This window comes from Artibeus jamaicensis, unplaced genomic scaffold (genome assembly GCF_021234435.1).
Source record: "Artibeus jamaicensis isolate MK-2021 breed Jamaican fruit bat unplaced genomic scaffold, CSHL_Jam_final scaffold_474, whole genome shotgun sequence".
In the NCBI taxonomy this organism is placed as follows: domain Eukaryota; kingdom Metazoa; phylum Chordata; class Mammalia; order Chiroptera; family Phyllostomidae; genus Artibeus; species Artibeus jamaicensis.
In genome coordinates, this window is record NW_026522046.1 from 20,895,197 (window position 1) to 20,920,240 (window position 25,044).

General features: G+C 33.6%; 1 protein-coding gene across 3 annotated transcripts in view; it reads left to right on the plus strand.

Moving 5' to 3' along the window:
* The first annotated feature begins 3,977 nt into the window (after positions 1-3,977).
* BCHE (butyrylcholinesterase) overlaps positions 3,978-25,044 on the plus strand; it is a 77,673-nt gene continuing 56,606 nt past the window's right edge. For 2 of the 3 annotated variants that reach the window (XM_053657799.1, XM_037141100.2), the window contains exons 1-2: positions 3,978-4,104; positions 9,140-10,664. In XM_053657799.1, the coding sequence (XP_053513774.1) occupies positions 9,148-10,664 (1,517 nt within the window). In that variant the 5' untranslated portion in view covers positions 3,978-4,104; positions 9,140-9,147. Of the gene's footprint in view, positions 4,105-9,139; positions 10,665-25,044 lie in introns of those variants that run through there. The other variant, XM_053657798.1, reaches the window with a different exon arrangement.

Below are 25,044 nucleotides of genomic sequence, written 5' to 3' on the forward strand. Positions count from 1 at the left end.
GGTCCTGAGGAACCAGGCCCCAGGACTCCGCCTCTTGAAGTGTGGTCTGTGAACTTCCTGAATCGGTTTCACATAAGAGGCTAGTTCAGACCCCATCCCTCATTCTTCATTCACTTTAAAACACCTTTGTTTTATCTCATTGATACGAGAAAACAGTGCCTGCTCTAGGCACTTCTATATTAGCTGCCGCCCTACTATTAAACGATTGTATTGACTGCAGAGTCTGGCTCACTTCGAAAATCTGTCAGGAAATCCACTTTAAACACATCCAGGTGTGAATGTCTGATCTCTTGGCTCCAGGGAGTTGTTCAGTTTTATTCTGAGTAAACACATTTCCTATTTTTTGCAGGAATTGTTGAAAACCTATTCTTATTCAACAGCTATAGTGGGGGGGTCTTAGAAGACTGCAAAGAAGAAAAGAAAACCACTATCTTGTACAAGTCACACTGAGTTATTTAACTTCTGCAAGAACCTATTAAGATAATAAACAAAATTTGCAATTAAATTATTCATACGCAAAATTGCCAAATGTAATAGTGTTTGCATAAAATTATATTAGAAATCACTTTCATTACCTGTATGATATTTTGGCATGCTACTCAAAACTCTTTGCGGCTAAATTTCCTCAACCATAAAATAATAATAATAATAATAATACTTACTTAAAAGGTGGTTCTGAGTTTGAAATGAGTTAATATATTAAAATATAGTCAAAGTGTTCAGAATGTTATATCCACCGGACGTGAGAATAATTTTCGAAGACCTTTCAGGGATTTGATCTTATTTTATTGGCCAAGCTTAACCTGCGCAGGGGCGAACTCTCCGGGTGTCTGGGTATCCGGAGACCCAAAAAGGCTGCAGATGAGAGTCTCGCCAAGCACTTACAGCTAAGTCCTTATATAGGGACGAGCAAGCACGCATTGAACAGAAGCGGACGTGGCAGTTAGCTATTTGCTGACAGAGACCGTGCGTGGGAACAGGGTGGGGTTTCAAAATTCAAAACTAAGCAGATTACAATCTGCCTATCTTGCTCTAAGTAGGGCACTCACATACTGCAGGATGTCTGCTCAGCCTTTGTTTGCATGCTGTTCCTTGTTCCTGTTTTGCTGTGGTCAGGCTATGTTCTCAATTTCCCAGATCTCAACAAGAACAGTGTATGCACATAGTAGTTAATAGTTAAAATTATTATTGCCATCATATAAGTAACAAATAGTGCAATAATATACACATTGCTGATATATCAGTCCTTAAAAATGTTAATCAAAATAATATGAAAGGCATTAAAACAGGAAACAAAATTATGATAACAACCTATTTAATTATTGTTATCTATAACCTCAACTGTACATAGATTTAAAAAACTAGAATGGAATATAGCATATGATTTTTTTCATCTGTGTTATATATAAAATGTAGAAACACACTTTTTGCAATTCATGTTTTGTTTAGAGAATGCATTGTTCTTATAAAAAACTACTAACAAAAGTAGAGTCTTGTATGACATCAGAGTGCCCAAGCAAGACAAATCTATACTACTAATTAATATTTCCCACACTGCTTCAAATTTTCTTGAATACCACTATCTAGAAAACAACCAGCCCAGTGGTAACTAAGTTTCACTAAACCTTAAAAGCAAAGAGTAGCTGAAATAGGCTAACTGGCAATAACCATGGTCAAGCCATCTTAGTTATCTTGCCTGAGCTTCAACATACATGGTTGCAAAATCTGAACAGTGTTAAATCTGTGCAGCATGGTGTGGTATCTCAGCAGCGTCACCTGAAGGCATACACAACATCTAACAGCACGAGCATGCAACCACCGGGCTGTCAGGGAACATGTGCCTATGACCCTGAAATGAGACTCACCACCTGTGCCTATGTCTTCCCACTACAATACCACGGAAGCAAAGCAGCAGATGTATGTTCAGCCACAAAGAAAGAAACCCTCAGATAAGAGAGAAAGACAAATGCACTGAAATTATGCATCGAATAATGGGCACAACCAAGAAATCATGAACTATAGGGGCAGGAGCTAAAGGTAGTTCACTGAAGCAAAATTTGAGCAGAAAAAAAGTTGTCAGGTTTTGTGATCAGGTGTTATTGCTAGTCAGCCAGTGGAAATGTATTTTAAAAAAACTGTTTATAAGATATTATTGTTTAGGTTCTTGTTTAAAATTAAAATCTGCACATGCATGTGGTATATTTTACAGAATAGGGAGTAGATAGATATTAGGAGTATACCAAATGCTGTGTTGAATTTGCCGACAGATAAGACATCTCTCAGAAATTGCAGGATTTGAGAATAAGACTGACCACAGATGATAGAGACATCAATGCATTGGAAGTACAGTGGAGAGAAGAATTTTGACATTTGGATACAAAATAACATATATTAAACCAAGGAATTATTTTTCATGTGGACCGCCAGAATGACTACATTTTTACAAAAATGCTATCATTTTAAAAAACATGGCATAATTGTCAGTGTATCATTTTTTAAAAAAAGTTTTCTCCTTCAGAGAATATTGTCATTACATAAACTATATTCTAAATAAACCATAAATTATTATTAATATGCCATATAAAGTTTATCTAATAAATGCCTCTTATGTAATAATTTCCCCAGCATAGATAACTTTAAGAGACAAAATAACTATTAGCTTGGAAACAGGTGACATGAAATGACATCAGACAAATCTAGGTTAAAATTTTTATTCCAAAGCTACTAGTGATAGAATATAGAGCACGTTTGTGATCTTTTTGTCTTACTTAGCTTCATCAATTAAAATTACGATTAATAATATTTAGCCCTAGCTGCTGTGGCTCAGTGCATTGAGTGCTGGTCTGTGAACCAAAGGGTCTCTGGTTCAGTTCCCAGTCAGGGCACATGCCTTGGTTGCAGACCAGGTCCCCAGTTGGGGGGTGCCTGAGAGGCAACTACACATTGATGTTTCTCTTCCTTTCTTCCTCCCTTCCTCTTTCTAAAAATAAATAAAATCTTTTAAAAAATAATATTTAACTCATGTATTTTTAGTATAAAATAGGGAATCCATCTGTTAAAATGACTGGCATAAGGCAGTATCCATAAACAATGACATTTCTTATATGTTTGAAATCTTAAACAATATTAAAAAGCAAAAATGGGCTTATCTTCAGTTACATGTCTCCTGGTTAGTACATAGTGAGCCAAGACTGAGAAATTTAAATGTGAAAGTAATCATTTGCAAAAGATAAGAAATATAACTGCACTGAAAAGTCAGGCACTAACAGTTAATTTCTTTTTTCATTTTCCAAATGTCTAATTCAAGAAACATAGCCTGAAAGACACACAGACATTCTTGGGAGCTTGCATATTTCCAGCTACCAAATGTTGCCTTTTCTATAGAGTTTGTTCCACACTGTTCTTTGTATTTTTTTGTGCTGACTGCCCGCAGGGCCCTTGAAAATTAATGAGATTTTATGACTTAAGTGTTGGGTGTAAGGACTAAAAGGACATACATATAAGACACATTCACTCACTTAATATAGTTAATCTTTGATTTTCATACCTTTGTCCTGGGAGTAATTGTGTTGTTTCCTAATTTAATTTTTACATTTCTTTATCACTGGCACAAATGGAAGGCACAAAGTTTTCAATAACGGCATTTTATAGAATTTGTACATCTTTAAATCTTAACGTGATCCTAAGAAAATAGTCAATAAAAGAGAAAAAATTCTTAGAAGTTCTGGTAGTGTTTAAAAAAAACCCCTACATTTTCTGTTCAACTTCAGCTTCTCTTAAAGAAGCTTTCACTTCTTTCTTTTTTTTTCTTCCCTCTTAGATGAGTGCCTGCAATCTTAAACCATGAATCCGGTAATACTTTTGTAAATGATTCACTATTGCATTCATACCATTAGCCTTGAACAGATGTCAGAAAGTAAAGATTGGCTGCTTCCAGATCTAGCTGCTGCTGCCAAGTCTCGCGAGCTTTGTCAGTAACAGTTGATTGTAATGTCAGTGCAGTCCAATTTACAGGCTGGAGCAGCAGCTGCATACTGCATTTCCCTGAAGTAATACATGATTTCCACTCCTTGCAAACTTTATCATCTTGTTGCAGTGAGTCAGGTAAGTTGCTCTGAATTTGCATCTTTGTGTAGCAACGCAAGTTACTGCGAAGCTCATTCTGTAGGGGATTGTGAGACCTTCATGTGTTTGTTGTGCCCCTTTGGTGCACTGTGGGGGACAGTCATAGCGAAAAGGTCAGATGAAACAAGTGAGCAGACATGTGCATGAAATTTTCCTATTATTCAGGGGACACAGACTGAGTCCGTTTAACTGCTGAGGAAATAAAGAATTTGTTCAACTTTGTATAAAGGATCTTAGCACTTGTGGAATCACTGTTCTGTTTATTTTTAGTACACTCCCTAAGTGCAAACATTTTATGCTGCTTTTCCCTTAAATGAAATGTTTAATGAATTTTTCCCTAAAAGAGTAACAAAAGTGGTCTTTCACCAGCTTCACTCTATTTTTCTAAATTGTATGAAAAGAATAATTCTCTCATCTGGCATGATAAGGTACTTAACATTTTTGCCATCTGAAACTTTAACAGTATCAATAGGCAAAGGAAAATCTAAGTTACTTATATCTAAAAGGAAAATCTATTTCCTAATTGGATTTACAAACTTTTGGCCCATTTGCCTTGTTTGTCCTCTTTTAATATGTATGTAAATTATATCATACTATTTTATATTTATTGTAATTTTTATTATAGTCTATAAGCAAATATAGACTTTTGTCTATAGTCTAGTCTTGTAAACCTTTCTTTATTTTGATGATATCAGTTCTTGTATAAACAGAAAATTAAGTATTGAGTAAAATGTATGAATTATTAAAAGTAAGCTAAATGTGAACAAAATTATTTCATTGTTCATGATTTATATTTATATTTTTCAATATTTAGAGTATGCCTTCCAATTTTTTTATGAATATATTGCATGATAATAAGCTCAATTAGGAGGTGATATTAATAGTCTGTAATGTTTGCCATAATGTAAACTATCTCATAGTTATGATAGATATATTTGATATGTAGTTACTTTTTTAAAATAATAAGAATGAGCTTTCAGAGAGTGGGCTTTATCCTTTAAATGAGAATCTTTAGAATTCTATTAATTTTAAGTAACATGGCTTTTTGGATGCTGAATAAAATTTCTAATTTGATTTGCAAAATTTTGCTTTATTTACCTATATTTGTTGTTATTGTTTGATTATAATGCCTTGCTCTTTAATTCTAAGAAAATATGTGGGATATACTCCACATTTCAATTTTTAAATACAAGCTAATAATATTTTTAAGTGGCATCTTATTAACAAGTTTAGTTTGTGGTTTGATTTATTCCTTGGTAATAATTAATGAAACATATTTAAATTGAATGCTGTCTTATTTTAGTGCTTTTCTAGCAAAATGTGCTAATTCTTAGAAAAACTGTTCCAAATGTTAGGGAATTATAACTGAATAGTTGTGAACCTAAAAACAAATCCAACTTTCAAAGGAGATACAAGATATGTCTCTAATATTAAATGTTCAAATTATTCACACATTAAAAAGTTTGTGAATGTTTTTCCTGATTGAGGACAGATACAGATCTTATGTTTTTCATACCTAATATAGTGTCTTCTCTCTGCACACATCCTTTTGTTGCCTAATGGGTATCCGAAGGGCCCGTGAAAGACAGCGCTATAGTCTATTTATAAACAGACTTCCTCAGCTCCCAACTTCATTTCGCTGGCAACAAAACAAGCTTTTAAGGTTTAGTATAATAGCATAGTTGTTTTAATTTAACTAAATTCATTTTAGCAGTGCTTGTGTTAAATCATATTATCCATGTAGCATTTCCCCACAATTTTAAGACCATTATTTATGTATAAAAACATATTTTATTATAACTATTTAAAATACAGATAAATTACTCTATATTCAGAGAAAAGTGTTATCAATATTTACCTGACCATTCATAAGAAGTGAATCTTAAGATGCACAATTGTTTAGAAAATTTGGCTGATATCCAATTATGGAAAACATATGGCAAATATATAGCTCTGTATATCAATCATTTACTTATACCCTTACCTCATGCTGTAACCACTAATGGGTCTAGAAACTTTGATACTACTTAAAAACTTGTATTAAAATGCAAAATGTAAAAAAATATTATTTTACCCTCTTTATTTTGTAAATTATATTTTTAAAAATTTAGAATGTTTTCCAAAAATTTCCAGTTGACTTTCACATCCTGAAGCATCCTATAAACTTTGAACACTACAGGGTTCATTATCTTTCAGGTTTCTCCTCTTCTTACTCTCATCATTCACTTCCTTTTGCCATCCCAAACAATAACTGCAGCCTTTCTTTCAAATATTAAACAATATGAAAGTAAGCTAATTAACCTAAATTCAGATACTTAGTTGTACATTGCATGAAAATTCACTGCAGTTTTTTCTAATCAACATGTGTTCTCTGTGCTTAAAGTGTTTATTTAATGTGATAGTAGTCCATTTGTACCAAAATTTATAATACAAAAAAATTAAGTTGTTGAATGTTTTAATTATTAATAATGATTTAGAGATATTGACCTTTTCCTAGCTACCTTTAATTATTTCTACTTCCACTATTTGATCATGTGATGGCATATATTAAAAATATAAACATCTCTTAAGGATAAAACTGCAGAGCAACAGGTTAGGTTTGAGAATAACAAATTAACAAATGGACAACAAAACGCTTATTTAAATAAAGTATTGCAGCTAAGTAGAAAAATGTTAGGCTACATTAACAATAAGTGAGTGAACAAATGCGTGTTTTAGTATTAAAATTTATATTTAATAATATGGTATGTAACACTTTCCAGCAGGTAGCATAAAGGTGAGTTGGAATTATATTGCCATTCTTCTAATGAATACCTGCTTCAAATTCTTCTTTTAATGTTATTAATTACATAATTTATAGGGTGATTACTCATTATACATTATTGTTGAAAGAGAAAGATTATTATTCATATAAATCATATCATATATAAGATCCACTCAACGTAAACTATAAATAAAAACACACAAGAAGCAATTATGTAAGTCAAAGGAAGCGGAATGAGAATGATATTACAACCTCAGAAAGCTTCTGAATCTGATTTTTAATTATATTATTTTTAATATCTTGAGAGTTCACTATAATTATTTAATAAAGATTTGATCTCCCCAAATACTCTTTCATGTCTTCAAATAAATATTATTTAATAAAATGTTGAACAATTATAATTTTGTTGGTCTCAAAGATTACTTAATCTTTCCCCACTTTTTGTAGTAATTTCTCAACTATAGTCTTTTTCTTAACTACCAAAATACAAATTAATCTGTGTCCATGGTCCCTTCTGTGGTCCTTTTAGCCTAAAGGTTTCTTCCCTTATACAATCTAAGTGTATAGTCAGAAGAGATTTTGGACAATCTATTCATTGCATGTTAAATAGCAAATAATACCACAATTCACCTTTTATTCTTTATATTATGAAAACTAATTTGTTAACACTATAAGACCTATGGGAAAAATTGGAAGGGTAGGGCTGTGGATGTATACTAGATAATTTATCTGAAATTGAATAAATTAAAAATTCATGTGGCCTTCTTTACCTGAATTACAGTGTTAATGGAGAGAACCAGTGGCTGATAATATATGAGAGGAGATACTGACTTAGAAGGAATTTTTCACTGCAATTATTTCATTTAATTTTTCATTAAATTAATGTAATTTAATTATTAAATTATTAAATTTTTAATAATAGGCTAGTGAGTTCAAATGTGTTAATTAATATGGTCAGATTTATTTATATATATTTACATATATGTAATATATATTTACTTATATATTGTATTTTGATAGTTATGAGAAAGATAAAGTTGAGAAATTACTAGAAAAAGTGGGAGAAGCAAAAGTTCTTTGCGACTGCATAAAAGAATAAGCCATTAAGCAAAAAGAACCACAGAAGGAACCATGGAAACAGAAAAAGACAATAATAGACTAAGGATCCTTAAATGTTCTTAACCTACTTCACAGTTTTGTCAAGAGCCAGCCAGCCATGATTCGAACTGGAAATATCTCAGACACTGCATGAGCTTCTGTTTCCTCCTCTAAACAAGGTAGAAATTACACCTGTAATAAATAGACTACAACTTAATGCCACTTGTGGTGGTGTGGTATATGCTAAGAAGTATAAAAACTAGTACATCCTCGAGAAGAGCTTCCTATACAAGGGAGAGACCCCAAAATCCTGGGATTTATTTGTTTAAAAAAGTGTGTATCTTTTCTTACATGTTTAAACTTCAATCACTTTCAAAGTACTCTCCATTTGATACAATACACCTATTAAGACATTTTTCCACTGCTCAAAATCGTTTTTGAACTGGTCAATTTTGATGCCTTTTAGTGCTTCTGCAGGTTTTTTGTAGTTGTTGTTTGTTTGTTTATTCTCTTCCACTTTGGCAAAGGGTTTCCCTCTGAGGACTTTTTTTCATTCAAGGAAATGAACAAAAAAAATGTTGCTTGGGGAAGGTGGGGGATGTGGTTCATGCCATTTTTGGTCAAAAGCTGCTGAATATTTAACATAGTGTGGGCAGATGCGCTTATAAATCACCCATTATGAAATGGGCAAACACATTCAAAGAGTCTTCAAAAAAATTCACTGAAGCCAAGTGCAGCTTGGCTTCACAACACCAGCTGGTACACAGATAGAGATGATTTCCTAGAACAGTCACCTAGTGGGGGAAGCCGGGACTACAATGAGTCTGCCATCCAGAAAACAATTCCAGTTTATTTGGGTCCTCATCATATAAAATACTAAATCTTCCTTATAGAGGTTCGATAATAAATTTTGCCAAAGGGAAATAGTTTCTGCCTTTTCATTCCACTTACTTGATTTTGAAAATTGAAAACTAAAATATCTCCAACTCTTTTCTGGGTTTTTTATATAAGCCTTTGTAGTGGTTGCATACTTACTAGTTTTCATTATGTGTAAGCTGAATTAGAGCTGCTATATATTAGTTAGTGATCATCAATAAAATATAATGCCAGATACATAAGGCTATTAAAACTTGCTATTTACTTCTCTTTCAGAAACCAATATGCACAGCAAGGGTGTAATCTTAAACATCCGATTTCTTTTGCTGTTTCTTCTGCTCTGGGTGCTTATTGGGGAATCACACTCTGAAGAAGACATCATCATTACAACCAAGAATGGTAAAGTCAGAGGGATAAACTTGTCAGTTCTTGGTGGCGCAGTAACAGCTTTTCTTGGAATTCCCTATGCACAGCCACCTCTTGGTAGACTTCGGTTCAGAAAGCCACAATCGATGACCAAGTGGTCTGATATTTGGAATGCCACAAAATATTCAAATTCTTGCTATCAGAACACAGATCAAAGTTTTCCAGGCTTTACTGGATCGGAGATGTGGAATCCAAATACTGACCTCAGTGAAGACTGCTTGTACCTGAACGTGTGGATTCCAGTACCTAAGCCGAAAAACGCTACGGTGATGGTGTGGATTTATGGTGGTGGTTTTCAAACTGGGACGTCGTCTTTGCCTGTTTATGATGGCAAGTTTCTGGCGCGAGTTGAAAGAGTTATTGTAGTTTCAATGAATTATAGGGTGGGTGCCCTAGGATTTTTAGCTTTACCAGGAAATTCTGAGGCACCGGGGAACATGGGCTTGTTTGACCAACAGTTGGCACTTCAGTGGATCCAAAAGAATATAGCAGCTTTTGGTGGAAATCCTAAAAGTGTAACTCTCTTTGGAGAAAGTGCAGGAGCCGCTTCAGTGAGCCTTCACTTACTCTCCCCTAGAAGCCACCCATTGTTCACCAGAGCCATTCTGCAAAGTGGATCTTCTAACACCCGTTGGGCAGTAAACTCTCTTGAGGAAGCTAGGAACAGAACATTGACCTTAGCTAAATTTATGGGTTGCTTGAGAGAAAATGAGACTGAGATAATCAAATGCCTCCAAAATAAAGACCCCCAGGAAATTCTTCTGAATGAAGTATTTATTGTTCCCTATGGTACACTCTTGCAAGTACCTTTTGGTCCCTTGGTGGATGGTGATTTTCTCACTGACATGCCAGACACACTACTTCAACTTGGACAGTTCAAAAAAACCCAGATCTTGGTGGGTGTTAATAAAGATGAAGGAACAGCATTTTTGGTGTATGGTTCTCCTGGTTTCAGCAAAGATAATGACAGTGTCATAACTAGAAGAGAATTTCTAGAAGGTTTAAAATTATTTTTTCAAGGAGTCAGTGAACTTGGTAGGGAATCAATACTTTTCCATTACACGGATTTGTTAGATGATCCAAGAGCTGAAAAATACCGTGAGGCCTTGGACGATGTTGTTGGGGATTATAACTTCATATGCCCTGCCTTAGAGTTCACCAAAAAGTTTGCAGACTTGGGAAATGATGCCTTTTTCTACAATTTTGAACACCAATCATCCAAACTCCCTTGGCCTGAATGGATGGGAGTAATGCATGGTTATGAAATTGAATTTGTCTTTGGCTTACCTCTGGAGAGAAGGATAAATTACACAAAAGCTGAAGAAATTTTGAGTAGATCCATAATGAAACGTTGGGCAAATTTTGCAAAATATGGGTAAGTGCCAATTTTTGTAATTATTCTGGTTTCATTTTGTTCATTTTATTTTGTATTGCTTAGCTTTACTTGGTGTCTGGTGCAAACTCTATTAAAAGGGCAGAAACATTTTAAATATTTATTCTCTTTGTACTTTAGGCTGGCTTTGTTTTTTATTATGTAGTAGATTTCATTTCTTTGCATAGGTGTGCTTGAAGGAAATTGTCAACATACTTTTATGAAAAAATATTTTCTGATATCATTTCCAAAATACTGCACAACATTTTAGCAATGTAAGCCAAAGTTTGTATGGAAATAGATGTTTACCTTGAGAACTGAAATTACTGTGACTGTGCTTTTTAACCTGACAGTTCTTAATGTTCACAGGTTTTGGAAAGAGTAGAAATTTATCTTCTGATTCTCTTAAGCAGGGGGACACCAGTAACTGATACATGCAGAAACACACTGGCTCAGGGAACACACTCGCCCAACATAGTCATGGGGCTGGTCCTTAGATTGCCCGATATACAGAGTTTGCCATTTTGTTGAATTTTTTACCCCGTAACAGATCTGCTCAGAACTTTCAGGTGTTAGGAGCTACAAGGATCCTCATGTTTAGCTAAGCTGTTTTTCCACTTGAGAAGTCATATGGCTGATAATAAATAAACAGAACTTTACAAATAACATATTTTCCCTCATATGGTAAAAATAGTATAATATGTCCTCAAGAGTCAGCTCTGGTTGGTGTGGCTCAGTGGACTGAGCATTGGCTTGTGAACTGGAAGTTCATGGGTTGGATTCCCAGTCAGGGCACATGCTGGGGTTGCAGGCCAGGTCCCCAGTTTTGGGTGCATGAGAGGTAACAGATTGATCTTGCACACATTTCTTTTTCTCTCTTTCTCCTTCCCTTCCCCTTTCTCTAAAGATAAATATATAAATATATAAAGTCTTTAAAACAAGAGTCAGAAAAATAATCTTCTTGAATATATATTTTAATCTGTATATTTTTACATACACAATTGTGTATATAGAAAATAAGACTTTAAAAAAACTGCCTATGTAAATCAAATATTAATTTTATATACTGGACTAACTTGTGTCCAGTATATAACTACATATTATTCTACATATTAATCTACATATTATTCTAAATGTAGAATAATAAAGAAATAGAAATGTGGGCATCACTTTTTAAAAGGAGTGCTTATCAAAAATCACCAATTAATTGATGCATTAATCCAATCAGTCATACTGCCTTTTATTTATTTTATTTTTATAATAAACTTTATTAGTTTTGCCATTACAGTTGTTCTATTCCCCCCTTCATTCCTCTCCACCCTACACACCCCCTCCCCCACCATTCCCCACCTTTAGTTTATGACCACGTGTCTCAAGTTCTTTAGATTCTATATTTCCCATACTATTCTTGCTCTCCCCCTTATCTATTTTCTACCCACCATCTATGCTACTTATTTTCTGTACCTTCTCCCCCCTTCTCCTTCTCCCACTCCCCTGTTGCTACCCCTCCATGTGATCTTCATTTCTATGGTTCTGCTCCTGATCTAGTTGTCCTCTTAGTTTGCTTTTGTTTTAGGTGTGGTTCTTAATAACTGTGAGTTTGCTGTCCTTTCACTGTTCATCTTTTTTATCTTCTTTTTCTTAGGTAAGTCCCTTTAACGTTTCATATAATAAGGGCTTGGTGATGATGAACTCCTTGAATTTGATCTTATCTGAGAAGCACTCTATCTGCCCTTCCATTCTAAATGAAAGCTTTGCTGGATAGATCAATCTTGGATGTAAGTCCTTTCCTTTCATGACTTGGAATATTTCTTTCCAGCCCCTTCTTGCCTGTAAGGTCTCTTTTGAGAAATCAGCTGACAGTCTGATGAGAACTCCTTTGTAGGTGACTATCTCCTTATCTCTTGCTGCTTCTAGGATTCTCTCCTTCATTTTAATCTTGGCTAATACAATGATGATGTGCCTTGGTATGTTCCTTCTTGGGTCCAACTTCTTTGGGACTCTCTGAGCTTCCTGGATTTCCTGGAAGTCTATTTTCTTTGCCAGATTGGGGAAATTCTCCTTTATTATTTGTTCAAATAAGGTTTCCACTTGTGGCTGTTCCTCTTCCCCTTCTGGTACCCCTATAATTCGGATGTTGGAATGTTTGAAGATGTCCTGGAGGTTCCTAAGCCCCTCCACCTTTTTTTGAATTCTTGTTTCTTCATCCTTTTCTGTTTGGTCATTTTTTCCTCCTTCTGGTCCACTCCTTTGATTTGAGTCTCAGTTTCCATTCCATTACTATTGGTTTCCTGTGTATTTCCCTTCATTTCAATTAGTTTAGCCTTCATATGTTCCTCTAATTTGTGACTAAAATCAACCAGTTCTGTGAGCATCCTGATCACCAGTGTTTTAAACTGTGCATCTGAAAGTTTGGCTATTTCTTCATCGCCTAGAGTTATGGGCTCTGGGGCTCTGAGTTGTTCTTGAGCCATGTTTTGCTCTGTTCTTGCCTGTTATGTATGAGGAGTGGAACCTCAGTTGTTCACCAGGGTGGAGTCACCCAGGTCGCTGGTTTGTGACGCTGTATGTGGGGGCCGGGGTCAAAGAGGGACAATGGCAGTTCCCTCTGCTGCTTCTTGCTGTTGGGGCCTGTGCACTTTGTCTCACTGCTAGCTCCTTCACTGGTTTATCTGCGTGAGAATGTGTGACTGCGATCAGCCCTCAGTGGGTCCAACGCCTTGCACCCTCAATAGGTCTGCTACTCCACACCTGGGATCCGCCCACGGCTGCTGGAGCACCTGGGTCTCGCGCCGGGTTGGTCTGGTGGATCTTTCCTGCCAGACCCCGCTCTGCTGCTGACTTTGCCCCTCTTACCGGTTTGGCTGAAGGGTTCTTTGTTGTCAGACTTCTGTGTAGTTCAATTTTCTGTGGTTTGGCTGTGTTTTTGTTGCTAAAACTTTGTTGTTTTTAAACTTGGTTGTGAGAGAAGGTGCAGTGCTTCCACCTACGCCTCCATCTTGGCAGAAGTCCATACTGCCTTTTATAATTGAAAAGACTGTTGATAGTGATATTATTGCTTTCTGGTTTTCTTTTCCAACTCCCACTTGAAAATTATTGTAATCCATGTTACTCTGTGTATCTTTCTACAAAATACTTTTTCTGATATAATTCCCAAAAATGTTGATACTGATTCACTGTGCATAAAGCTAAACTTCTTCCACCTGGCACTAAACAGTCTCTCTAATCTTGCTGCCAACCGTATTTCTCAACAAGGCCTGGCTGCCTGTTAGGGCAGTTATGACGTGAGTATCAGAGATTTCAAGATTCATCTTGTTCTTGCTCTGTGGCCTGTTTAGGACAACTACCCTCTTCTTTTTTTAATAATACAAGTCTTGCTGTTTTTTAAGGTCCTCGGCAACTAATGTTTCATCAAGCGTATTTATAGTTCTTAGAGTTTTAATTGCTCCAGACAACTTTTTTACTCTGACAGAAGTTATTGACCATCCCTTGTCCTTACACTATCTTTTATTGTATTCTGAGCCTCCTCAACTAGACTAAACTTGCTTCTTGAAAGAAAAATTGTGGTCATCTTGAATACTCATTAAAGTAGTGATGGGTATATATACATAACAGATATTTAGTTAATGATTGAATGAGAATCTGTAAAGGCTAGCCTGAGTAAAAATGTAATTTTTAAGATACATGGATTATTATATTATTTGAAATTGTGCAACATCTTGTACCTTTTTAACATCAATGTAAATTTCTGCTTAAGCACTATCTTATTTCTAGAGCTGAATTAGAATTACTTATTCTGTTCTCTTCCTATGTTCATATTAAATTAGTTAAATATATCTTTACTTCTTACAATTCTAGAGATTATAAACAATTTAATGAGAAATATTTCTTAAAATTATTGATGCCTATAATTTTAAAGGACTTCATATTTTGCATGTTGCAATGATCAAGAAATTCATGTTTTCTCATGTCACAATGGAGAACACTGAAAATCAGATGTGGAAATGTCTTATTTATGGCACTGGCTAGTGAGAGATGAAACAACAGAATCTGTGATGCTTAGTAGAACAGATTGTTTAATCTTAATCTATTTCTATGCTTAACATATATTAATAATAAATAAATGAGGGATGACATTTTTTAATTATAATGATAAATTCATGTAAATAAGACTATAAACCAAAAGATTAAATTAAACTTTTTCAGTGGTTTAGTCATAACAAGAAATCATTTTAGTTGATGGGTTTATGTAAAGTCAATAATTACACACAAACAGAGATATTTCATATTTGTTAAGAGTTGAGGCTATGGCAAACATAATGTTAATCTTCAGATGTGCATTATCCTTTTTCAAGCAGACTTGTGAACAAATACAGAAGTTTAGAACAGTTAAGTAGGCTCCAATGGAAACAAAGTTTGTAAGTGTTAGGGTTGGAAACCTAACTCTGACTCTCAATCCAGGTAGTAACATCTGGAGCTGTTTTCAATTGTTGTGATTGGGAATGTGGTTGTTACTTGTAAATAAAGGCCTGGGAAGCTGCTGAACTCCCTAGTAAACACAGGACAGTCCCCACAACAAAGAATTAGTTATTCCAAATGTCAACAATACAAATATTGAAAAATTGCAGATTTACACTTCCACATCTTCCAAAAAAGATACATTAAGAAAGGTAAAAGTAGAGCTGAGTGATAATTATCTTTCAGAAAAATTCAAGATTGTGGTTTATTAAATGTTAATAAATTTTTCTCTTTCTTAAAAAATGTCAAGTATATACTGTATGTTTCATTATGATTAGACTCAAAATAATGTTACATTTCTCTTTGTGATTTTTCTTAGTTTGTCCTTGAGTTACTTAGTAGTCTGTTATTTAACTTGCAAATATTGGTAAAATTTTTAGATATTTTGTTATGGATTTCTAATTTAACCTGGTTCTAGTAAGGAACTATACTCTGTAAAATGTCCCCTTTGAAATATATTGAGAATTATTTCATTACCCAATATATGATCAACATAGGTGATTATTTTTTGTGCTCTTGGAAAAAAATGTTCATTCTTCAGTTATTTGACATGGTGTATTGCTGTGTTTTGTAAATAACTAATTTGTGGTTACTCAGGCCTTCTTTTTTTAATTTTAAAACTGATTATTTATTGAATTGTTTTGTCTGAAATTTTATTTACTTATATTTTTATTGTTATTTAAGTACAATTTTCTGAATTTTTACCCCACCAGGTCTTTTGATATTCTTTCTGTTGTCTACTTGTTTCAAATTTTGAAAAATAAGTATTTAATATCTTCAACTATAATTGCAGTTTCATTTGTTTCTTCATTTATCTATGCTGACTTTCCTTTTATAATTTACATCAATGCTTTTAATCACACACACATTTTAAAATTATATATTCCTGACTGTTTTATCATAATGAAATGCCTCTCTTGGTCCTGAAATTGACTTTGTCTGATACCAATAGATGTATAGTTTCCCCTCCATGTTTACATAATGCATTTCGTTCCATCTTTTCTACTAACACACCTCTGTTTTTTTCTATCCTTCCTTACTGTTGTTATAATTAATCCACTTAACATTTAATGTAGTTATCAATATTGTTTTATTTAAGCATCTCACCTTGTTATATATATTTTTTAATTTTATTTATTAATTACAGTTTGCATTGAACACTTTTTTGTATTAGTTTCAGATATCCAGCACAGTAGATGGCCATTCACGTAGGTTACAAAATCTTCCTTCCAGTGATACAGGCAATGACCTGGCGCCATAGTTATTACAGTATTATTAACTCTATTCCTGATGCTGTACTTTACATCCCCATGCTTTTATAACTAGCAATTAGTTCTTCTTAATCCCATCATCTTTTGTAACCTGTTTCCTATCTAACCTCCATCAGTTTGTTCTCTGAATCTATGACTCTGTTTGTTCTGTTTTGTTTATTTATTTTGTTTTTTAGATCCTACATATGGTATTTGTTCTTCTCTGTCTGGCTTATTTCAGTTACCCCTTGTTTTGTTTTAATTCATTGTCTCTGACAAATACCATATGATCTCACCTTTAACAGGAAGCTAAACAACAAAACAAATAAGCAAGCAGAATAAAAACAAAGACACTGAAATAGAGAACAAGGAGACAGCGACCATAGGGGAGAGGGGAGGGAAATTAAGGGGGAAAATGGGAGGGATTTGGAGGAACAAGTATAAAGGACACAGGGATAATAACTAAGGGGGGCAGAAATGGGAGGGAGGTGGGGAGCACAGGGTGGGGTGGGCTGGGATGGGATAAATAAACGGAAAACAGTAATTGAAAAATAACTAAATAAAAAAAATAAATTCACTGTTTCTGTTGCTCCTCTGCAGCTTCCTTTTTACATTAACGGAATTTTAAAATTAATTTCCACTTTTACATAAATTTTTGTTCCCCTTTACTTTTTTCTAGTCTTTGCTTTAGGACCAATAATTATTTATTTAACATAAAACAGTCTACTTAGAGTTAATATTGAACCACTTTGTACTTTGCAACAGACATTGCCCTCTTTCTTCACAATTCATGCTTCCCACTTCCTATTCTGCTTTTACTACTTCATAATGTAAGAAACTAAGACTATTTCATGCATTTTTCTCCATATTTTTACATTATTGTCATATATTTATTCAATGTAGTAATATAAAATCCCTTTTAAATGTTATTTGCTTTAAACAATCAGTAACTGTAGAAATGAAAACATAAAAATAGTCTTCTATATTTACTTACATATTTACCATTTCCAGTGTTCTTTATTCTTTTCATGTGGATTCTAGTTTTCATCTGGTATCATTTATCTTAATGCTAAAGAACATTCCTTAGGATTTCTCATTGTGCAGGTTGGCTCATTACAAATCCTATCAGTTTTCTTTTATCTGAAAACATCTTCAGTTTACTTAAATTGAAAATATTTTTTAAGAATATAAAATTTTGAGTTTTCTGAGTTGTTCTTTTTAAACATTTTTCTTTCATCAGTGTAAAAGTGTGTTTCATTACCTTCTTAATTTTTCAGTTCTGAGTTGAAGCATGCCTTTATTCTTATAATTATGCCCTTCATACAATACCTGTCCTGCCCTACCCCCAAGTTGATTTCAAAATTTACCTTCATTTCTGATATTCACTTATGCGCTCATAGTGTTATGTAGTATGATTTCTTTGTATTTTTGAGGGTTTCTGGGGTTTGCTAAGATACTTCTTGTTGAATGTAAAGTCACATTTGAGATATTTTGGGTCAGTATTTCATCAAATATTCTTTCTGCATCATAAACACTTAAATCTTCTCCTAAACCTCCAATTATACATATTCTAAACTGCTTAATCTTGCTCCTCAGGTCACTAAAGTCCCCTTCTCTTTTTTTCAGTTTTTATTTTACTTTTCAAATGATTATTTTTATTGATTTTGCTGCAAGCTTACTGATTCTTCTATGTTCCCCAATTTGTAGTTGAACCCATCAATTGAATTCTTTTTTATTTCACTTATTATAATTTTTGAATCTGAAGTTCTTTTTTTTAGTAGTTTCATTTCTTTGCTAAAAGTTCCTCTTTGTTTCCTATGTTAAAAGTTATTGTTCTCTGAGTTCTTAAACATATTTAAAATAATTTCTAGGTTATCTAATATCTGGTTCATGAGTTTAGTTGTTATTTTCCTATTTTTTGCATGTCTAATAATTTTCAAATTTATGCTAAACTTTGTGGATAACATACAGTAGAAATTCTCTATCATTTTATCCTCCTTTGAAGAATGTATGCTTCCACTGAAAAAGATGTTTTATCAGGCGGTTAAATTAAAGAATGTGTATGCACTTGAATTTGTCTCATGTGTATAATAAGCTTAGTTTTATATATTGTTAGAGTAGATCCATGGGAAGTCCAAGATATTTTATAGCCCTCCAACTTGGCCACATTTGAACTCAAAGGTGTCTTCACTAAGGATATTGCAGGTACTTAGCTTAAGAATCTGTTAGGGTGTGTACAGACTGGCTCCCATTATGCTCCTTATGTGTGAGGTATAAAGTTTCATTCAGCTGAACACCGAGTATTAATGAGATATCAATGAGATGTAAACGAAATTTGTCAATTATGTGTGTGTGTGTGTGTGTGCGTGTGTGTGTGTGTGTAGAATTGGTGTATATATTTGCCTTAGGCCTCAGTCAAATACCTGCAGGGAACCCCTGCAGAGAATTCTAGCTCACCCCTTCGCCTAGTTCTCTTCTTTCTGGATCACTGCCACACAGACTCCAGCTTCTTCCATATTCCATAACTCTTATTTCTGTGTCTTAACCTCAGTGGAGCTACTGCACTGTGCTGTGGCTGAAGCATCCTGCATGTTGGACAAGGAATGACCCTCATAAGTAACCACACTAAACATGGACTCACCTAGAAGTTCCCCTGGTTTCAATCTTCTTATTCCTGCATTGTCTAATATCAAATTCCTGAAACCCATTGCCTTGTTTCTGTTGTTGTCCAGTATTATAGTTTTTCATGTTGGGAATGCTAATCCATTTTCAATCCTCCTCTAGGGACAAAAATAAAAGTCCAGCCTCTCTCAGATCTGTATTTTAAGGGAAACTTAACCCTGTATTTCTCATTCGGTTATAAGAACTCGTTTTTTCAGTTACTTTAAAATATTGTATTAATTTCCAAAACATACATAAAAACATTTATAATTTGAATCCTTGACAAAAATAAAGAAAACATTTTCTGTGATAACATTAAGCGCTGTTCAAATTCAGTATCTTTAGTTGCAGTGTTTAGTAGTTACAAAATAGAACCATAAGTAGGCCTTTGCTAGTTGGAATTACCATCTATATATATTTTGATTACTCCTGCTTTAACCTCAATCCCATCTTTAAGAATTAACTTAAAATCTTACACAAATAGCACAGATGTCCCTATATGCATTATATATGATATACAGTTCTAATATATGTTGAAATATCAGAATACCATATATCCATCAATTATTCATCCAGGCAATAACTTGGTGACCAACAAATTAAATTAAGCATTACCTAATGACATTTTTTCAACACTATCCCAGGGATACAGGAAATTGTGAAATCAAACTTGATTTATCAGCAAAACCAGGAGAGCTAAAAAAGGAAAATAAGACAAAACACAATTACAACAGAGGAAGATCATTATTCCAGTATCCTTCTAATTGCCTCCTACTGTTGTAGTAAAACATTTTTGTTTATTATATCCTTTCTGGTATTATATTCAGAGCTTCTCTCTTGGATTAACTCAAGGGTAGTTGTTGCCTGAGTAGTTATGCCGTCTTCCCTGTCATATGTGATTGCCCTAATGTGCCCAATATTAATCTTTCTACAGATCCTATGTATACATAAACTTAGGCATGCTATTTAAAATTTCCTACTGTTTTCATAACCTGTAACACGGGGATATAAATATGCCTCCCTTAGAGACATATTGAAATATACCTTATTATTGGCAGGAGATTGTCTTTTTCTTTTCCATGAAAAAATTGAATTTTTCCTCTACCAACCACAAACTACTTCAGTCTATTTTTATCTAACATTAAACTTGGGTTCCCCTCCAAAAATGTACAATTTTTGGCTTATTATTAATTGATCAATTAAGTTTTCCAACAAATAAAGGTAAACTGAAAAATGTGGAAATTAACATGTTTCTGGTTCTTTTTAATTTTTTTGGTGATAATTTATTTAGAACACCTCTGAAATGACTAACATGTTTTTGCTAGAAATAAATGTTATGACACAAGTCACTTTTATTTTATCCTATTTTGATATCCTGAAAGCCAACAATTAAAGTAGTTATAAGTAACTTTACAATATCATGACTGCCACTGTTCTCATGTATTTTATTGTTTACTCCTTTACACTGTAAGAAAATTTATCACAGAAGGTATGATTTACTAAATAGAAACAAAACCATATTATTAAACTGTCATTCTCATAGTTCACTAATCTATTTAAAAATGAGAACAGATTTTGATTTTTGTGCTAGAAAGTAGGTGTGATTAAACTAAATGCAGTCCTAATTTCTGAGTTCACAAAATACTCGTAAAATAATTGAGACAGGCCCTGGCTGGTATAGCTCAGTGGATTGAGTGCAGACTTGTGAACGGAAAGCATTGCCAGTTTGATTCCCAGTCAGGGCACATGCCTGGGCTGCAGGCCAGGACCCCAGCACAGTGTGTGCTAGAGGCAAATATACATTGATGTTTCACTTCCTCTCTTTTTCCCTCCCTTCCCCGTCTCTCTAAAATAAATAACTAAAATATTTTAAAAAAATAATTGAGACAATTTAAAAGTAAACACTTTTCTGTAGACTAAATTATAATTGTAATAATTAAAATTACAGATTTTCCAGATTCCTAGAGCAATGCACTTTCTGATTTGAATTATTTGGGAGATACAGACAGACAGACACACACATATGGAGGAAAGATTATTTCATGTGCATTACCATAAGTGCATTTACTACTGGAAATGCACTCAATAACAGCATATCTTAATGTGTATAATGTAAAGTTGCTTTAATAATGTTCAGTGTTTAGTAGGTATGTTCCTAGCTTATTTGCTTGTATATGACAGACAAAGCAATTTAAAACACAATATTTTAATCCTGTTTATTTTTCAAATGGGTATATTTGTGTTTTCTTCATGTACTCCTTGATTACTCATACCTGGCATTGTTTTATGTTTCTAAAAGGTAATAGAAAAACTGAGGAAAAGTAAAAAGTGAAAGTGGAGATTCAGTGCTCTCTTATTCTAAATCTCTATATAGGAAGTTAGCATGTGTATGTACTCAGTGCATAGATTTTATGCAAATCTCTTCACTGAGAAACTAATTTTAAAGTTACACCTGAATTTATTTATTTATTATATTTTCAGTATTATATTGAGATAATATTCCAGGACATCATGACAACATATTTTTTAAATATAGCAAAAAGATAGCAGTTAAATGCAGTGTTACCATGAATGCTACTATTACACCAATGAGGTGTGGTATACAACAATTAGAATAAAACATGCTGAAATGATGACACTGTCAAACATTTTTTTTCGGATGACAAAAATGTGGCTGTAGGAGAAAAGAGAATTAGATCAAATAGGGGATGGAACAAAGATTAACTATGACTCAAGGCTATTAACTTTCATTTCCTTGTATTATCCATTTACCAGGCTGCTTTCACTATGAATTATTGAAAGCATTCATTAAATATGCTTAGGAAATGCATTTGGTTGCAAACTTATAATTTTCACATGTTAACATGCTGATACCTGCCTGGTTAATGCTATAGAATTAAGGACAGAGAACAGACTAAAATTAGACATCATGACATATAGAGACAAGTTTAAGTTTGTGAAAGTCTGTCATCTGGCCATCTAGTCCAATTATTATCAGGCATATAATTAGATTTTCTGACAGCTAATAGCTCATGTGGTTTCCAGAGTAAAGAAAAACTCCTACCCTCTGATTCTATCATTATCGTGGTGCATTATCATAATTAACCTAACTGGAACATTTTGATGGCTTTGCAAAAGGGCAAGGGTTCAAACCCCCTTGGATTTATTTTATTGCTATCATGATGGCATTAATGTTCTGTTACTTCAAGTCATTTTATCCCTACTTAAGAGTTAGGTGAGAAATTATTTTTCAAGAAATAAAACTATAAGTGTTAGCTGCAGTATTCCTGTTAAAGTACTTCAAGTTCACCACATAGAATACATATGTAGGTAAAAAAAAAGTATATTCATTCATGTAACTTATTTGAAAAGGAAGGATGACATCATGAAACAATTTAAAGTGTACATAAGATCACTTGCAGAACCATTTAAGAGTGCAGCAATATTTTATGGTCAGTAGCAGTGGAATGAGGAGAAACCAGATCGCCAAAGGGCTACATCTATAAAAAGAGCTATAAAACTAAAATATGTTTGACTAAGTGTTTGCAAATACTCTATCTGCCATAGGGAAGAGGAGAAAGTAATGCTTTTGCACTATAAGGGGGGTCATTAAAACATGAAAAATCATCTTTATAGAACCCATATACTTGGGAATAATGTGATTTGTTCTCTATGTTTTCCCAAGCATGTTCTGCATTTGAAAAAACTATAACATTTATAAATCTTTACTTCATTCTCACATTAGAATTGATTAATCAATTATTTGTAATTAAGTTTATAATATAAATGTAATCTGTAAGTATAAATAGTATAATAAAATATAATATGAATGTAATACTTTCAAAAACTTGTCAGACACAAAATATGTAATAGTTTAAACAACTTTTCAGATACAAAATAATAACTTCAAACTTCACAAAGAACATCATGTAATGACTTTAAATATTTTTACTGTATAAATGATTTGTGGTTTCTACTTTTTCATCATCAAAAATGACTAAAACGTGTTTGGTTGAATTGAGGGTGTTCCAAGAAATTATCCTTGCTCACATTTGCTGTCCTGGTCAGTAACACTCAAGGTCAGAGTACTAGGAAGCACAGCTGCATTTTCTTTTTATTTTCTACATGTTAGTGTACTTCCTAGGCTTCTTCCTAGTATTATAATGGTTACTATTGACCTGTTGGGGTGGCCGACAGATTTATCATAAATGAAATGTTAATATTAACTTGTCAATAGATCACCGTTATGTAAAAGCAAGTGAGTCTTTACCTTATATATATATTAAATTGAATTATTTTTGGTATATCAGGTTGAAAGGGTTGATATCAAAATAATATTTATTTTATTAGTGTTAAAATATTAATTAAAGATTTTTTCTGATAATTCATTTCAAATAAAATAACCAATAAACAATGTTGTCACATGTTAGATTTCATGTTTTACTTAAAATCCATAATGTCAGTTATGGTTTTGCTGGTTTGGTAATGTTTCTGGAAGTATGAAAAATTATACATTTTATCAATCTCATTAAAATAAGAATCCATATTTTTATAGAACACTTGCTAATCAAAATTTAAAACATTTTTATGCAGATGTGTCATGTATTATGGTGATTTGTTTATATTTAGTCACTGAAGAAATATATTTGAAAGCCTATATGCATCAAGCATTATCTAGGTAATGGGAATATAGCAGTAATAAAAAATATGCAGGAAAAAAAGATTAAAAAGAACAAAAAGAAAAACATTGGGAAAAAAGGGAACAGAGAAAATTTCTACCTCGCAGGGCTCTACAATCTAATAGAGGGAAAAAGACAATAAATACACATGTAATGTATTTCATAATGACCGAACTCTAAAACTACTAAACATAGTTAGAGGCACAGAGCATGATATGAGTGGAATCACGTGGGTATCTGGGAGAAAGTTACCCCGTGAATATCCTGGAGAAGTTTTCTCAGAAGGGAAAGCAGCAAGGAAATGCCTATGACTGAAGTTTTTAAGATGTTGAAAGAACAACAAGAAAGCTAGAGTATGTATGTGAGTGGTGAGTGGTAGAACGTAAAGTCACAGAAGCATAGAGGACCAAGCTGCGTATGATTTGAAGGTGAGATAAGTCCTCAGTATCTACTTTAAATGAAATAGTAAGCCACAGAAGGTTTGAGGCAGTTGTGTTAATTGTACTATATTTTACAATTATACTAAACTGTTATAAGCATCTTTCTGAGCAGTAGGTAAATGAGGGTGAAACAGAAAGACTAGGAGGCCATATAAAAATCTAGGTGAGAAATAATTATGTCTTGGATTTGGTTGAAGTGGAAAGAAATGGTCAGATTCAGGCTATGTTTGAAAGAAGATCTGGCAATATTCACTGATAGGTTGGATGTGAGATGCGAGAGAATAAGTGGAGACAAAGACCCTCCCTGGATTTTGACCTGACTTACCAGAAGAACAGGGGTGCCATTTCCTGAAAGAAGAATGACTATGGGAGTGTATAGTTGGGACTGTGTAGTCACAATTGCATTTTAAATTTAAGTCACTTATTTGCAGACACTTGGAGCAGCACAATAGCTATTTGGACACTGAAGTCTGGAAATCAAGAGAGTGATAGGAGCTAGGGATACAAATTTGAAATTTAACAGCATGAAGATGACATTTAAAGCCATGAGACATGACTCTGTCATTTATCGTGGTGGCAGACAGAGCAGATGTCTGAGTGCTCCAAGACTAGAAGTCAGGTGGAGGAAGAGCCACCAGCAAGGAGAATGAGAGCCAATGAGTTGGAAGGGCAACTAGGAGAACAAAATATTTCCCCAAGACCAAATGAAGAAAGCATTTCAAGGAGGGAGCTCATATATCTATCAAATATAGAAGGAATAAAACAGAACTCTATATAAAGATCCTATATAAAGGAACTCTATATAATATATCTATCAAATATAGAATGAATTACA